The following is an 18,023-nucleotide window of genomic DNA, read 5'->3' as shown; positions in this document are numbered from 1 at the left end:
CTCACAGTTCATAAAAAATCATTTGGAATAGAAATCCTAACATAATTGTATCCTAGTTGTGGTATGTCATTACAATATTCTACATTGGGAGGATTCAAAGAACTGATCGTACCATGAAAAGTAAATATGCAGTCCATCTTTGTGTCATACTGAATCAATATAAATTTTAAAGATCAGAATCCCAAAACTCAGCAAGTCACTTAAGTTTCTCTGGGCCTCCATTTCCACCACTTGAAAAGTGACTAAAAATCAGAGACTCCAATCAAAGACTCTAGTATGTTACAAAGAACACGCATCTGTTCCCTAAGCTGGGAGAAGTCACTTCTCCCACCTGCCCCTAAGACACGACAACTAACAACTCTATCTTCCTACTTCCTACTTCCTACTTCTACTCTATCTTCCCCAAGGAATTAAGGCTTTAGAGAAGTAAAACAGCTCAGTTCCTCAAACGTAATCTTTAGAAAACTCTATCTTGGACAAGCTCTAAAGAATTTTTAAAATACAAAATTCCATGTTTAAGATTTTACTCTCACTCCCAGCACATCACCAGTTGATGATCAAGAAAAATCTTAAAATGATGTTAAAGTTGCTGCACCATAAACAAGTCTAAAGTCTATTTCATTTTTTAATAGCCACTAGAAACGTAATTCCCAAATTAAGCAGAGTTCTCATGCTTGATTTGGGTCTATTATTTACTTCATAGGAATACTATGACATAGATTATCTTTTTTTTTTAATCAACTTTAAAGTATAACTTACAAACAATAAAATTCCTATTTAAAGTGTACAGTTTTAGCATAAGTATAGTCATGTTACTTCCACCATAGCCATGAGATAGAACGTTTCCATCAACTCAAAAAAGTTCCCCTGTGCCCCTTTTGTAATCAATCTCCTCCCCCAACCCACTCCCTGGCAACCACTGACCTGCTGTATCATTCTACTTATGTCTTTCCTAGAATTTCACAGAAATGGAATCATACAATATGTACTCATTTTTTGTCTGGCTTCCTTCGCTCAGTACAATTATTTTGAGGTTCACCTATGCTGCGGCAGTATCGATGGTTCATTCCTTTTTTATTGCTGAGTAGATTCCACTCTATGGATATATCACATTTTGTTTATCAATTATCAGCTGATGGACACCTGGGCTGTGTTTAATCTGGGCCTATTACGAATAAGCAGATCTGAATATTCACGTACAAGTACTTCTGTGAACATACGTTTTCAATTCTCTCAGGTACTAGATGGGTAACTGCTTGGTTGTACGGTAAGCGTGCACTTAATTTTATAAGAAACTGACAAACTAGTTTCCAAAGTATTTGTATCACTTTGTATTCTAGCCAAGAAATACATTTCTGTGATTTAAACTTGAAAGGACTTAGAAATTTTGAGATAGTTATACATACTTAAATATTTTTAAAAAGGAAGCAACCAGTAGTAACAAAAACGTTTACCAGCTTCCAGTGAGCTTTCATTATCCTGAACTAGTAGACAAAGCTATGTACTTCGAGTCCAGCCATTTGTACTTGGTCATTTGGCCAAAGCCTATTCAGGAAGCCAAAAGGACTCTTTCTCTCCAGATCATTTCCAGACCAATAGACAGCAATGTTTTGATACGCTGTGTAGCCAAACCGTTCTTATTTTCTCAAGCAGATCTGGCAGATAAGTCTTGAGATTAACAATGTGCGGATTTCAGATGCTTAAACAGAACAGGTGCTACCAAGCAGAATAAAGAACTGAACCCCAAAACGGTCAAGTCCTAGTCCCTTGTTCCCAAATCAGAGTGACTTGCCACTTGAAAACTCTCCCTAGGTTCCATTTTAGTGAGCGTAATTATAGAGTAGCTGCTTTTAACAGAACTAAACAAAGACATCATTCTCCCGATGGAAACAGTACTGTCAGACATGTAAGTTCTGATGGACCGACACAGTTTCCGCCCTTGACACCATACTAAACTCCTAGACATAAAGTTTAGTATTTACTGCATAAGTCCAGAGTAGAGGAGACTCACATGTCGTTCCTACCACTGCTTTCTCACTACCTTCCAAAAGGTCCCAAAAGTACAAGGATGACTGCTCCATCTGGTCTTCAACACTGACAAGGAAAAGCAGCAGCAGAACAAAGCGGCTTTAGAGGCACATATATGTATTTATATGGAGCAGCACAACTTACACAATACAATCCATCAACAGTTAAGACAGTCAACGTTCATTCTGTGTTTCTACTCTTTGGAAATGAAAAATTGAAGTTTTATAAAATACGACTCAATGCCCATTTGTGGATTTCAGATGTAAGCATTTTTCCTTAAAACAACTAAAATAAAGTTCTGTTTTGTTTTGTTTTGTTTTGTTACCAAATACAGCTATTAAGGAATAGACCACAGAGAGTTTAAAGCTGCCAGTGTGGTATCATTCCTTATCCTAGATGGAAGAACAGTGGGATGGAAATATTAAGAGCTGCCTTTGACTTTCAAGAGAGCAGCTCATGTTTCAAATTACGTTTCACTTACATTTCACATATTTAAGTAAGCTACACTCCCTGGATCCACCAAAGTGAAGCAGGAAAAGGAAGCAACCACATAGGGAATGATGATGGACCATCAGAATGGGAACATACATACACGTGGCTGTATGCAGGTAACTAGGGGTTGTACCAGGCTTCTTCCAGGTACAGGCTGATTTCTAGTACCGGGGGAAGTCTAACTCTGCTTGGCTAACAGACTCAATACTGAAACAGCCTGTGTACCTAACAATCCAGAAGCACAGAGACCTGCTCGTTAGCTGACTTGCTCCATCTACGGGGAAAAAGCACAGGAGTAGCTATAGGAGAAAAGATTCGGTTGCCTCAATTTGCTGGTTTTATATTCTGAATTATCAGATTTGCTTCTCAGGATTTATTCACAGCATAAGAACACCAAGTAATTCTCACTTTAGTTTAATGATACGAGCCAAGCTGAATTTTATTTACCTCCGCTTAAGCACAGCAGTAGTAGAGAGGCAAAGACTCAGGTAATGCGATGGCCTGAGATAGTTACAGGAAAATTTTTTCAAGAATACACATAACTAGTATTAGGGGTAATAGCTATATAAGGTTAAAAACTTGATGGTCAGACATTATTTTTTAAAATCAGCGTTACAATAAAGAAGGTTAATGAGGGCATTCAAATTCATTTTTCTTCCAGAGAGTCTATCAACCTTGTCAGAGTCTGGGCGGGCCAACGTTTCCAGTGTTGAATTAAATTAATATTTTCTTAAATGACTAAAATAAATACATTGTTAACTTACCTCAGACTTTCATTTCTCTCAGGACAGGTCAGTTTTGAAAATTTAATGAGGTAGTCAAGTTCTTTTAAAGGCAAATACACTGCACCATTCAAGCCCCCTCTGAAGTCTTTCTGCACGTGCTCCTGTGTCAAGTTCTGTAACACGTACTGAACTTGAAGCACAGTGCGAAGCTTTTTCTTCTCAGCCTCGAGTTTCAGCATGTGCTCCCTTCTCTGGGCCTTCTTCTGCGCTTTAAGTAGCTGTTAAAACAAATGTTAATTAAGGCTGACAACGCTCCACAACCCCAGGTTAGCAATCCACCATCTACAAAAGTCTAATCCCAAAGAGCTGAGATTAGATGACAAATCTCAAATATTTACCACTGACCATGAAGCTGACAATGTCATTTAACTCTCGCTGGCTTTTTCAGCTAAAGTCACTGAGCGATGAGCTGCTTTGTCCCAGTCCAAATATCTGACCCTGAGCTCCAGGCTGAATCTAGGACCTCTACTGCCACCATGATGAGAAGCAAAGGACCTATCATTAATGCCCATTTAACCCCAACGTTTTACTTTCCCATATTAGGTGTATCAAGCCTTTTGAGGCTAAATATTTTAAGAAAATGCTTAAGTTTAGTTTTTGGGTTTTGTTTTTTTTAATCTCATGTTCTAGGGGAAAAATATTTAAACTAAAATGGTTAATTTTCAACCAACCAGACTGGCTAAAGCATAAGAAATTTAAAACCAAACAGAAATAAAAAGCCATACAAATGCAATGCCAAGAAAACAGCTACAACATTTTTTTTTTAAAAGCAAAATTAAAATTCATAGGAGTTTGGAGCTGTATCTTCCAATAGTTAGCGACAAAATGCATATGGAAAATTAGTGGAATGTAAGTTTTCCCTCAAATAAATGTATGTGTGCAGACTGAGCAGCCCTGAGTCTACTCTAAAGCTCACAACCGTAACACCTTAAAGTCTGATGCAACGCACGGACCCCACAAGTGGCTTCTTATTTATAAAGCTTCAGTAGTAAAAAGTACCACCTATTTCCACTAAGTAACCTAAAAGGTCTTCAATCCTCATAGGTGTCTTTCTGTTTATAATGTTTCCATCGTATTGGATATTTTCCAAGGTATGAAGATTAAGAGAACAACAACCACAAAAAAAAAAAAAAAAAAAAAAACACTAAAAGAAGACTTTTCCTCATCCTATAGATGAGGTAAAGTACTCTGATATAGCAAAAATATTTAAAACTCTACAAAAAAGATGTTCGTAAACCATGATCAACTAAGATGCAGGGAAACCTCAGGACAAAGATTCACTGTGGTATTATTAATTTCTTTCTACAGGATATGAAAGCAGCTTAATGGACCAATGGACCAAAACTAAATAAACTTAATACAATAGGGGGGAAGGAGGGAATAGATCAAGCACGTAAGAAAAAAAATGACTTAGAATTATTATATCTAAAATAGCCTAGAAATATTTAATAACTGTGGAATTAACAGAAAGTATTAAAATTAAGTGATGAATAAGTGAACATGAGTTACAGTGTGCCATGGATAACAAAAAATGCTAGGATCATCTCAGACTTGCATTAATAGAAGTTATTCAGAAAACATTAGGTAGTGTCTCTACACCAGGCTACTTCAGATTTCACACTGTCTTTTAAAAGTTAGTTAAGTCAGACATTCAGAAGAGAGCAACTCAGAACTATGTTACAAGGATCAAGACGGAAGATGTTTTCAGCCAAAGAATGATGTTTGGGGGGGGGGGTTCCTTCCTTCCTTCCTCCTTCCTTCCTTCCTTCCTCCCTCCCTCCCTCCCTTCCTTCCTTCGCCAGAGAAATGGAGAAGAGAATTTAATTCACTCTACAAGAAGAAAGTGTCTCATGAGTTATGCTCCCCACCCTGGAAATGAGCTGACCAAAAAATTTCCTCAGTTCTTAACATATGATCTTTAAAGGACTATCTGTCTAAGATTCTGACACAATGAAGAATGCTTCATTAATGAAGCCTTATGACTTTATATTAATTACTGATTAAATGTATGGGAGAGAAAAGTTCGAACTGCCAACACAGAAACCTAACAAGCAGTGAGAACAGACGTGACTCTATTTAAATTTAACATGAGTCATAAATTTTCCTGGTAATAATAATTGCCATGCTCTTAAGAAGAGTCGACCAAGTCTATGTTTCTTAATATGTTAAATGATGCTAAACTCACAAGCCTGTATTATATAAATTTTCAAGCCTATATTCTGAAGTATCTTTAATAAGTGTATCTGTCAAAATAGTTCTTATCCCCTTTCTCAATGATTTCTGTAATTCCACAGGGAAATAATACAATTGGCTAACTCACACTTGATTCACAATGTCTCATGTTCACGTAACATTTGTGCTTAGACTCTAGGAACCTGGACATCCTAGTTCTTCAGCAGCTGTCCTCACCCCCATCTCCCCCAGTAAGTGTCAGCAGGAATTAGACGAATGATAACCCAACACCATTGTCAGACACCGATGTTTTCTTCAATGTAAGTGGTTAAATTGGTTTTAGGAAAAGCAAAGAACACATACTCACATCTTGGCTCAGTCCAGAAAAGGTTTTCTGAAGCTCCTTGGCGAATTCTAAGTTATGCAGCACTTCTTCATATTTCTCAACTGCTTCCTACCAAACAGGGCAAGAAAACACCAATTCTGGGACCTTCTAAGTACAAATATGCCAAAGTAAGTTCCTCAAAATCAGAAGACATTTAAGACTTTAGGAACTAGCCATTTACTATACAAACTCAAAAAAGTAAGAAGAAAGATATTTAGTAGAAGTTATACAAAGTTAAATTTAAAAATTCAATTTAATACTAGAAATTTGAACAATAATAATAAAGCTGAGTCCCCATCTGTGTAGTCTAAGGTCAGAGACGCCTGTGGGTTTTAAGAACACTGAACCAGCAGGACTCCTCTGTCAATATTCATGCACAAAACACACAAATACATTACACAAGTCACACAGTGAGGACCACTCGATCAAAGCAAACTCGAAATTTTTACTATGGTAGAAAAGACTTGTAAACAATTATCCATAACAGACAAATGAACTAAGTATTTTAACAGGAATATTGTAAATGTAAAGGGGTAAAAAAAATTTTTGATATTTTACACATGAACCAAGTTGGTAATTAGAGAAGGGGTAGGAATTTTATGGGACCTTAAGTCAAATCTATACGGAAGAACAAAGGGACAATACGAAACAGAAATGTGGGGTACTTGTCCAACCAGATAAAGACATATTATAAAGCCTCCATAATTAAAATAGTACAATATTCCACTTCTTGGTATCTATCCGAAAGAAATGAAAACATACACCCACATAAAGACTTGCAGGCAAATTTATACAGCAGCATTATGCATTCTATAGCCCAAAATAAACACAATACAAATATCCAGCAACTGGTAATGGATAAACAAAATGTGTTGTTATAACCATACAAAGGAATTCCAGTTAGCAAAAAAAAGAAATGAATTACTGATACATGCTATAACATGGATGAACCTCAAAAACATAATGGTTAAGTCAAAGAAACAAGACTTCACTTCATACGAAGTATCCAGAAAAGACAAATTTCTAGAGATAGGAAGCAAATAAGGGCACAGAAGGGCACTCGAAGGGGTTGTGAAAATGTTCTAAAACTGTATTGTTGTGATAATTGCATAACTCTACAAATTTTCTATAATTATTGAATTGCACACTTAAAATTGGTTAATATTATGGTATGTTTATGATACCTCAATAAAGCTGTTTTTTAAATAGTCTGATAATACTAAGTCTTTATAAAGATATAGAGCAATAGGAGCTCCTGTGTACTATCTGTATTTGCATAAATTTGTACAGTAATTTTGGAAAACAGTTTGGCATTTTTACCTATGAAGTTAACTATGGGTACACCCTACAGCCTGATGATAGGGATATACCCTGAAAAAATCTTGCACCTGCATCTTGGTAACACGTAAGACTGATCAAAGCAGAATACCAAAAGATAGCAAGCAACGCCAACATCCATCTATTTACAGACTACTACTGAGTAGAGAAAAGCAAATGAATTACAGCTACTTGCATCAACGTAAAACTCCTAAGCATAATGAGTGAAAAAGGTGAACTGTTAAATATACAGTGTGATAACATTTATTATAAGGTTCAAAAAAGCAACCCTAACCGATTAAGGACAACAAATAAGTTCTATTAAAACAAATGGAAGGGCATGAGGGAAAAAAAGTTTAGGGTCAGGTTACAGGACAGAAAGTTTTGGCAAGCAGCTTCAATGGTGTTGGTACATACTATCCGAGTAGTGGATTCTGATTCTTGGTTTATTACACATTGTAACTTACATGCAGCATTTTATTTGCACTATGTATTTTGTAATAAAAAAGGTAAGAGAGGCTTTCCAACTACAGAACCAAGAATGCACAGATAACATAACCATAGTATCCAGTCCTCAGAGGGATGTAAAACTAGAAAGGAATACCCCTTCACATCTTCTCCCAAATGGTTTTAACTTTGCCTCCAGAAGAGCAACATCAAATGGGAACTACCTCAACTTCCCATCACCAAATGTGGATCCATCCTTTCTGTCTCCATTTCCTTACACAGTAGATACCCTTCCACCTGTGCCTGGGCCCTATTCAATTCTGCCTTCACAGGAAATCTTTATCTATGATTCCCTCCTTAAAGTCTTGAGCTTCTCCCTCTGCTGATGCTTAAGTCAGCACTTAATGAGTTCAAGTCTTCCCTCAATCTAAATAAGAAAAATAAAAAAGTGCCTTTCTGGCAACCACCTCCTTCCAGTCTCAGACAAATTTCAAAAATGTCCCTACAGTCTCCATTTCCTTTTCAGCCCTCATCAGCCTGGACTGTTTCCACCATTCCACCAGAACCGTCCTGGGGAAGGTCAGTGCTGTGAATTCCATCCTTTAAGCCTACGGATCTTTTAAAGCTCTCTTTCTGGTTAACTTATCAGAAGACCTCAACATAAAGGCATCCTCCTGCTCTACAAACATCTCTTGTTTTGTTTTGTTTTGTTTTGTTTTTTAATAACAATAAACTTTCATCTTTCTCCTTTTTTTCCAGCTGCTTATTTATCAGCAGTTTTCCACTAACTTTCCTCACCTCAGTTTTATGCACTTATGAAAAATAGGACCTACATCACAGAGATGTTGTACAATTTAAATAATTTCATATTTATAAATCACTCAGAATGATGCCTGGCTTTAAAGTCACTATACATATCACAGACACAGTAATTAACCACACATATCACAGACACAGTAATTCACTATACATAAGCACCAAATCCTAACTCTTCATTCTTTCTATACTCTCACCCAAGATACTCTCATTTTTTCTCATAGCTTCAATTAGCAACCATACAGGTGAATTATCTGTAGACTAAACTTCTCTATGCTCCAGACTCTTTCTTACCTTAAACACTTATTAGACATCGCCCCTTAATGTTTCACAAGCACATTAAAATCAATGGTCCAAAACTGAGCTCTTTATCCCATCCTCCCAAAACATTCTTTTCTCCCAGTGCTTCCGAGCCCAATAAATGGTCCCACCATCCATCCAACTGTTCAAGCCAGAAACCTGGAAAACCACTCTTGGCTCTTCTCTCTACTCCGACACAGCTACCAAGCTATGTTGATTTTACCTCTCAAATCCAGCTACTTTACTCAAACCCAACACCACTACCTTGGTACCAGTTTCCATAAGCTCTGACCTAGACGACAGCCACGCTTACCATCTCCAAACCATTCCTCACAGTGGAAGGTTGAGGTTTTAAAATTAGAATCTGTAGTTATTCTCTGCTTAAAACAACTGCTTCCTTTGCCCTAAGGAGAAAAGCACAAAGCCTTTAGAAGGCATACAAAGGTCTGCATAATGTGCCTTTCTCCTTCCAGCTTCAATGACTCCTCCCACGCTGGCTTTCCTTCCAGTTTCTTAGGAACGCTCTTTGTAAAAATATTCTTTTTTTTCCTCTCTCTTTACACACGCTAGCATCTGCCTAGCCTACTCTTCTTCCTCCTTCCCACTCTTACGGGTCAAGTCCTTCTCATTTTTCAGGCCTTAAGTAAAGCACTTCTTTCTCAAGGAAGGATTCATGAGGGCAAAGATCACACCTATCCCTTAGGTATTTCAACCCTAGCATTGAGCATCTCCCAGAGCAGGTACTTAATATATATTTCTGTTGAGTGAGTTCAGAACATGATCTCAGCCTCAACTATGCTAAAGATCCTGAACAGTATTTAAAACTTTCTGATAGAATCATACACTGAGAATTCTGCTTCAAGAACATGACACTAGAGGGAGTAAGACTGATAAACTGGAAAGGAAGGTCACAAGACAAGGAGATTAATTAATTAGGAAGCTGATGTAACATTTAGGTGGCTGGCCTTGACTAGGCCAATTGCAGTGCAATGACAAAGGAGGAAAGATTTCATATCATTTAATGCATTTACGGTTATACATTAAATAGAGCACAGTGTTGGAGTTTAGCAACAAGGGATTAAGTACCAAATCCTAATTCTTTAACAATAAAAATTTCAGTGGAGCTGAAAGCATCAAGTACCCTTGCCTTCTGCTCAAGCACTCGCATCTCGCTTCTCCATTTCAAATCCAGATCTGAATCAAAACAGATACTAAAGTTACAAATGGGCTTCATTAAGACATTTTTCTTACTATTTTAAAGGAGAAACCTAGGTTTATGTTAGCAAGCTTAGTGAAATCTTAGAAGTCTGTAGCTTAGTCTTGACGGGTTACAGAAGAGTTACCAGTAAGAGGTTACAGTAGCTATGCAGATCATAGACAGTTTCGTTTATAGTATTACAAGTATCTGTTTAGTTAAAAAAGAAATACAAACTAAATTACAAAATTTCCAGCCAACAATACTGAAAACAGTATCAACTCGAACCTCTAGCATACAGCTAAAGCAGTGCTTGAAGGAACATTTACAGCCTTAAATACAAATTGGTGGGGGCGGGGGGAAGAAACAAATGAAATAAGCACTCAATTTAAAGTCAGAAAATGAAGCAAATAAACAGAAGGAAAGCAGAAGGATAAAAGGAATAAGAGAAAAAATTAAATCCAAAAGCTGGCTTAAAGAAAAAAACAAAAACCATAGCTAACTTCAGAGTAAACTGAGGAGATAAAACCACACAAAATTAGAAATAAACAGAAACAGACTTTTATCATTACTTTGCTCCAAACTTTGCAAACCATTTTTTAAAACTGGAGAAATGTAAGTGATTTTCAAGGAAAAGTTTTGAAAAGTTGACTCCAAAAAGAGAAGAAAAAAATCTAAACAAGTCAATTTCCAAAGAAAAAAATAAGAGAACATTTCCAAAATGTTCTCCCACCCAAAAAAAGAACCAGGCTCAGACAGTTTCAGAGAACATTTCAACCAAACTTTCGAGTATTATGGAAACACCAACACCATATTTAAAAAAGGATGGACAGGTGGAGCACAGAGGATTTTTAGGGCAGTGAAACTATTCTGTATGTTACCATAATAGTGGATACATGCCAGCATATACTTGTCAAAAGCCACAGAGCTGAAGCCTAAAGTAAACCATGGCCTTTCAGTGATGATGATGTGTCAATGTGGGTTCAATTGCAACAAACGTACCAGTCTGGTAAGGAATGGTGACAGAGAAGGCTGAGCATGTGTGGGGCCGGGGAGGATATAGGAATTCTATTTTCTGCTCAATTTTACTGTGAACCTAAAACGGCCCCTAAAAAAGTACTTAAAAAAAAAAGGAAGGAGCAAAAATAAAGGCCCCAAAAGTATCCATATTAAACTAAGTTGTACAGAAATGGAGACAGAGGAGGCAGGGAGAAAAGCATTTGCTTATATAGACAAACTTATTTGCTTATAAAGACAAACTGTCTTATATAGATAGATACAAAATGATGATTCTACTAGATTCCTCTGTAAGATGAGAACTAAACAGAGGAAAAAAAGTGAAAAAAACCCTATTTTTAATATTTCCTAATTTCTAAACTATGTGAATTATTTCTAATTTAAAAAACTCAACTTAGAGCTTTTCAATTAAACACTATACTAACAACATTTCTCTGTGGGGTCAGATTACAGGTTTGCTTTTTTTTTTTTCCTTCTGACTTATCTGCATTTTCTGAATTTCTAGCTTAAGCATACATTGCTTTGTATGAGGAGATGTTATTTCCCAAAAGTACCACTAACCATATAATTAATCACAACCAAAAACCTAATCTTCAATCATTTTACTTTCAGTAAATTTATATGTGATAAATATTTAAATGCTTGCCATACACTATAAGCTACTCTAATGACTAGGAAAGCAGCAGTGAACAGTCATAATCTCTACTTTAATGGAACTTACATTGTAAGGGAAGGAAAGACAAACCAACCCTTACTGTATGTCAGAGAAGTGCTTCTATTAATGGAATTAAAGCAAGGAAAGGAGCTAAGGAGAGTGCATGGGGAAATAGAGGGATGGTACTGTCAGGACACATCTTACTGAGATGAGCTTCAAATAAAAAGCTGAAGGAGGTTGGGAACCGAGAATAGACATCTGGGAAAAAAGCACCCCAGGCAGAAGGAACAGCACGTGCAAAAGCCCAGAGGTAGAAATGAGCCTGAGATGTCTGAGGACCAGCAAGAGGGCCAGTGTTGCTGGAATGAAGCTAGCGAGTGGGACAAGCAGATGGAACGCAATAAAGATGCAAAAGGAACTGGGAGCATATTTTGCAGGGCCTTATAGGCCACAGTAAGGACATTCTGCCACCATGATGGGAACCAATGCGGACTTTTGAGCGGAGGATTGATTATCTGACTTGTATCTGAATAGGGTTACTGAGGCTACTATGTTGAGAACAGATTCGGAGACAAAAGCGGAAATAGAAAAACCTGTGAAGAAGCCATTGCAATAACGCAGGTGAAAGATGGTGTGGCTTGGACCAGGAAGACAGAAGCAGAATTTATGGGAAGTGCTCAGTTTCTGAATTTACTTCGAAGGTAGAACCAGACTTGATGACGGGCTAGATACGAGGTATAAGGGTAAAATAATTCTCCAAGGTTTTGGGCAACTCCACCTTCTAGTTCATCAAGCTGTTAACTAACACAATGAAGATTAAAGGAAGAACAGGTTTTGGGGGGCAGGGTGAAATCAGAAGATGTCAAAGGCAACTGGACCTAAGGATCTAGAGTTCAGACAATTGATCTATTGGCAAGATAAATTTGGCAGTCATCAGGATATTACTCAAGAAATTGAAGTTAATACCACAGAGACAACATTACGGTACCACAGAAGCAACATGCAGTTACAAAGGCAGGAATGAAATATTGAGATTGACTGGAGCTCTGAAATACAGCATGCCCCTGACACGTCTTAGAGAGCTGCCATGAGAACCACCCACCTTCCCACTCCCATCCGCTCTATTTCCCCAAAATCATAAACACTACTACAACAGAACACTTCCTCCAAGGATACTTACACAAACAGAAGTTTCATCACTTTAGAAGTTATTTAACATGGGAGGAGGGTATAGCTCAACTGGTAGAGCACATGCTTAGTACGCACAAGATCCTGGGTTCAATGCCCAGTACCTCTAATAAATAAATAAAATTAAATTAACCTAATTACCTCCCCCCTCAAAAAAAAAAAAAGTTATTTAACATATCATGACTACATAAAAACAAAGCCATGTTGAAATGCTGGATGTCCAGCCAAGTCCTCTCACCCAGCTCTCTGAGCACATCATTCTGGGAGCTCAGACAATTCAAATCTGTGCCTCAGCAGAACTGTAATTTACTGCATCACAAAAATTCTAGGTCAGTGAAGAGCTAATATGGCAAGGGAAAAGTCCTTGAACGCCAGTAGCTATGATACACAACCAAAACTCTTCGTTCAAAAAGATAAAAGACAACAGACCTACAGCTAGAACAAATAACTTTTAGATTAATTTTGTCCCCTCTTAGACAGGAGATCTGATCAGGTCAAAAAGGCAAATATCAACACAACCTTTTTTTTTTTTAATTTCCATGTGGCAAAAACTCTCCACCACATTAGATAAAATTTGCAGGTTTTGGCAAGGGCAAGCAAGGTAAACAGTATTTGTAAATGTCATAAACAGTAAAATATTCATAGTGAAATTTTTTTTTTTTTAAAGGCCAGATGTCTATCAGATAAACATGCTTCCTGAGAAGGAACATGGCAATCCTGGAGAGAAAAGCAGGGAGTCATCAAAGGCATTATTAAGAGGAAGCAACTAGAGCAAACCAAGGCAAGCTGTAATAAATAATCTTTCACGTTTTAGAGCGGAGAGGTGTTGGGTTTAGAATGCACCAGCAAGCAGAAGAACGCTAGCGTATTCACTGCTCTTCTTCTTCAGTCCATTCTAGCCGAAGTTTAACTTACACCCATCTTGACTCTCAGTGATAGTCTACATTTTCACTCTTATTTAACAAAACACAGCCCCATCCGTACCATCCACCAGAGCAAAAGAAGCAGTCAAAGCTATACGAGCTAATCAGTGAAGACGAAGTCTTTGGAAAAATCTAGGTGCTTTTCACTCTTCTTTTTCAGCCTATCAAAACTTTGGTCTCACCTAATTCATCTAGAGTTTTAGTAAGAGAAGAAAACCAGCAGGTCTGACCAAGGATCAGAAACCACTTACCAGCTGGTCTGGATTCAGATGCTCTCCATTTTTCAGGCGATCCTTGTAATCTTCCAGTTTGAGCTACAGAAGACAAACTGGTATCTAGTAAGTCTGATACAAAATTCTGAAAAAATAAACTCAATACCAGGCCATTTCTTAAGAAAACAAAGTTCTTGAAGCAAAGTATCAATCTGTAAGAATACCATTTTGCTAAAGGCAGGCAGCAACGGGACATGCATTCCAGCCAGGTAAAAAAATATTACACATAATCAACACTGGTCTGGAATGATAAAAGCTAGGCAGTAATAAAACCCTTTTCTCTTAATGGCCTCTATTTATAATTAGACTATTTAACACACAGGGATTTAACTAATCAATCATATGCCCTTAACCCAGTGGTGCTCAATCAGGGGCAATTTTGTCCCCCAAGGATACATGGCGATGTCTGGAGATATTTTTGGTTATCACAACTTGGGGGGTGGGGGGGAGGGACAGAGTAGACTGGCATCTTGTGGGTGGAGGCCAGGGATGCTGATCATCCCACAGTGCAGAGGACAGCTTCCCACAGCTTCCCGAGTTATCCAGCCCTAAATGTCAATAGCATTGAGGCTGAGATGTCCTGCTCTAACCTCCCACTTAAACTTAAACCTCCCGTTACCTGTTGAAATATGTAGGCATTTGTCCCATAGGAGACTTCCCAACTGAAGTACAGAAACATACAAGACTTCTTCTCTAGAATTACAGTAGTCTCAACTTAAAACTATTTTTCATATAAAATTTTATATTTAAGTAAACAAATGACAAATAAACTGCATTTACTGTCCCCATAATAATGACATGACCCTCTATGGGTATTCTAAAAGCCATGCTAAGGCTCCTTCCATATTGGCTTTACAGCTTTAAAATGCTTTCCCAGAAGCTTGCAACAAAAGTATGAGGACTGACCAGACTGGTATTCAAAATTAAAGAAATACTACAGTGAAGCTAAAGAGTAATACACATACGTGTAGTTCCTCCACCTGGGGGAAGCCACTCATGAGTCTCCCTCAATAGATGCTGCTTTGAATACATCCTGCTTTGACTAGTTTCCCACAGTGGCAGGGAATTCGTGCTGACCCAGGCACACTCACCTTATCACACTTGTGATCAACGGCATGCATTCAAAAGACAGCTAACTGGTGAAAGCTAGGGTTACAGAGAAGCTACTAGCAGCTGGCCCTGATTCACCACCTTCCTAGTGTGTGTTCGGGGGAGGTGGGGGGTGGGGTGGGGAACGCATGAAGGAAAAGAAACAGAGTCAACCAGACTCTTAAAAGTCTCTTGACCTTCCTCCATAATTAAAAGCAACTTTTCTAAGCTTTAACTAGGTTTTGGCATAACAGTAGGTAAGAGTTCCTAGGTCCAGATGGGGAGTAACTCACCACAATACTACAAGCAAAAGAGAATGACACAACAAAACAACGTGCCGTACTTTTTCACAGGCTCCATGACTCAGGAAATGAGGAGTGATGTGGATCTTTACATCAGCATTGACCGTAACGTTAGGCTGATTATAACCCTGAGTTTCTTTACAAGGCTTTCTACGATGCTTTCACCTATCAGTCTTCAGTGATCACTTAGCAACACAAAAACGGGAGCTGAAACATTTGCTGGCTCTTCGTTGCTAAAGCTTCTCAGCACTGCAGCAGCCCGACTGCAACATCGAGCGCTGCAGAAAGTCACAAGGAAAACGCTCTAAAAATCAGGCTGCTGCTCATCTACGGAAAGAAACGTGAATACTACACTCAAGGAGTTAATCCGAGATAAGGAGCTAGCTCTTCCACTATTTCAACAGCAGCATGCATAACAATTTTACTAGGAAGAATATTATTCCGTTATTCTGGCAAATCAAACAGGAAGTGTTTAATACATTCAAGATTTAACCTACGTGTCTTGTTTCCAGCCAGCTAAATCTCAAGGTTACTTAAATCTTTAGGAAGGAATACCTGAGCCCTAATGGAAGCAAAATGTCAGTTCCTTGACCCTTACTGAAGATGGTGCAAATACACGGCTGGGAGGGAATAAAAAAAAAGTTACCTTCTTTTTCTCGATGTTTCTAATTTTGTGTTTAAGGCATATGAGTCCATTATCAATGTACGTCTCATATGCTTGGGAAGGAGAGGTGGCGGAACTGAGAGCAGGCTGCAAGGGGCTCAAGGCCCTCTGGCTTTCCCCATGGTGGCTGTGGTTCACCTGGGGCCTGGCCGACTTCATAGTCCCCTCTTTTCCCTCCTCTGAACGGCCTGAAGGTGACTGGTAACCAAAAGGAGATGGAGAGAGTTGCACCATTGAAACAGATGAGGCTGAAGGAGAGAGGGGAAAAAGAAACAAACAAACAAAAAAAGTTCAGTATACAAGTAAACTAGGCCCAGAGGCACTAAATTCACTGAAACGTCTAAAACCACGTCCTCAAAATTCTGTTCCACTGAAGTGAGCTCAAAGCCCAACGGAGCACCGCGCTTCCATTTCACTCCCTTGAAGGCAATTAGTGCCAAGCACTGGCGCCTTCACGCAGGCAAAACCTACAACATGGGGGATGTTTCCAGAAATTCAATTTCCCACACAGGGAGGAAGAACTGCTAATTAGGCAATGGCTTCTGCGCTCCTCTCTTCCCATGAGAGATGCTGGATAATTTCTACGGTCAAGTGATGACACACAGAAAAAGCAGCTTTCCACGCCGGGACCTTAAGGCAGCCATTCGAACCTCTTCACATCATCCCCCACCACCAGCCCTAACCCCAGTCACTAGCAGACATTTAAAAGAAAATTCCGCACACACACAACTCGTGTAGAGCTCTCGTTCACTAAGTCAAGAGTAACTTCTTGAACAAGAAATCTGACTGCCCCGTGACTGCCCTGCGGCCTACCAGGCAAGTCCGTCACTACGGGACATTTGCATCCAGGTACCCGCTCGGGCTGCGAGCGCCCCGAGTTGGTGTTCCGTTCTGTTTAGACTAACCTGTAACCACTCACACCCAACCGGTTTAAGGGCTCATCCCGGCAGGCCTTACAGGCCCCGGCCAGCGGCCCTCGGCACCGCATCACCCCCGCGCATCACAGAGGAGGTACCCTCCCTCTCCCCTTGAGGAGCATCCGCAAAGCAAGGGCACCACAGGCCCCACGCGGCCGGCGCCGACCCCGAGTCCCCGCAGGGCCCGCGCCGGAGGCGTCTCTGCCCTGCGCCCCGAGGGCAGCGACCCCCGGCCTCCCCGCAGCCCTCCGGACGCCCGTGCACAGGGCCGGGGCCACTTCTGCAGGTGCCTCTGGGAGGCTGACCCGCAGGAAAACGCACGGGCCGCCTGCCCCCCCAGGGCGCCGCCCCGAGAGGCCGAGCCGCCCACCCCCGCCGACCCCCGCCGCGCCGACCCAGGCCGCCGCAGCCCGGCTTCACCTCCGCAGGCCGCCGAGGCCGCCGAGGCCGCTGCCGCTGCCGCAGCCCGGGCCCGCCTTCGAAAGCCGGCGGGAGCCAGGAGTGCTGCGGAGGTGGACCGGCGCCACCCCGCACTCGCGTCTCCTCCCCCCGCCGCCTCCTCCCGCTCCCCTCCCTGTCCCCGCGGGCGGCGTCTGCGGCGCCGGGCGCTCCGCCGACTCAGCCGCTCTCGCCCAGGCCCGCCCTCCGCGCCGCGCGGGGCTTATATATGCGCGCCCCGCCTCCCCCCGCCTCCCCCCGCGCGCGCAGCCTCGGCCGCTGCCTCCGCCGCCGCCGCCGCCGCCGCCGCCTCCTTCCGGTGTCCGGGCCGGGCTGCAGCCGGCCTCCGCCCGGGCCGCGTGTGCGCCCAGCCCAGCTGCGGCGGTGGATCGGTCGCCAGAGGGCGCGTTCCCCCCGCGGTTGCGCAGATTGCGGGACGCCAGGTGGGCCGCCCGAGGCGCGGGGAGGCGGCCGACCGCAGACCCCGCAGTCCTGCCCGACCGCGCTGATTGCATCCAGTAAGGATCGGGCGTGCGACCTTGAACAGGTGATTTGCATCAGTAGAAAAGCGCAGCGCGCCCTTTTGTGGCCTTGCCAATTAAACTGAGCTTGAGCCTCCGG

General features: G+C 40.8%; 1 protein-coding gene across 11 annotated transcripts in view; it reads right to left on the bottom strand.

The window, feature by feature from the left end:
• Positions 1 to 17,590, bottom strand: part of CAPRIN2 (caprin family member 2) — a 38,546-nt gene extending 20,956 nt beyond the window's left edge. For 7 of the 11 annotated variants that reach the window (XM_032473235.1, XM_032473236.1, XM_032473238.1 and 4 more), the window contains exons 1-6: positions 17,385 to 17,528; positions 16,030 to 16,295; positions 13,972 to 14,034; positions 5,845 to 5,931; positions 3,285 to 3,523; positions 2,012 to 2,094 (exon numbers count right to left, since the gene is read on the bottom strand). In XM_032473235.1, coding sequence (XP_032329126.1) covers positions 2,012 to 2,094; positions 3,285 to 3,523; positions 5,845 to 5,931; positions 13,972 to 14,034; positions 16,030 to 16,281 — 724 coding nt within the window. In that variant the 5' untranslated portion in view covers positions 16,282 to 16,295; positions 17,385 to 17,528. Of the gene's footprint in view, positions 1 to 2,011; positions 2,095 to 3,284; positions 3,524 to 5,844; positions 5,932 to 13,971; positions 14,035 to 16,029; positions 16,296 to 17,384 lie in introns of those variants that run through there. The other 4 variants (XM_032473245.1, XM_032473246.1, XM_032473241.1 and 1 more) reach the window with 4 other exon arrangements.
• Positions 17,591 to 18,023: the final 433 nt, after the last annotated feature.

Source organism: Camelus ferus, chromosome 34, assembly GCF_009834535.1.
Source record: "Camelus ferus isolate YT-003-E chromosome 34, BCGSAC_Cfer_1.0, whole genome shotgun sequence".
In the NCBI taxonomy this organism is placed as follows: domain Eukaryota; kingdom Metazoa; phylum Chordata; class Mammalia; order Artiodactyla; family Camelidae; genus Camelus; species Camelus ferus.
Note: the sequence above shows the minus strand (reverse complement) of the source record. Positions and strands in the feature narration are given on the sequence as shown.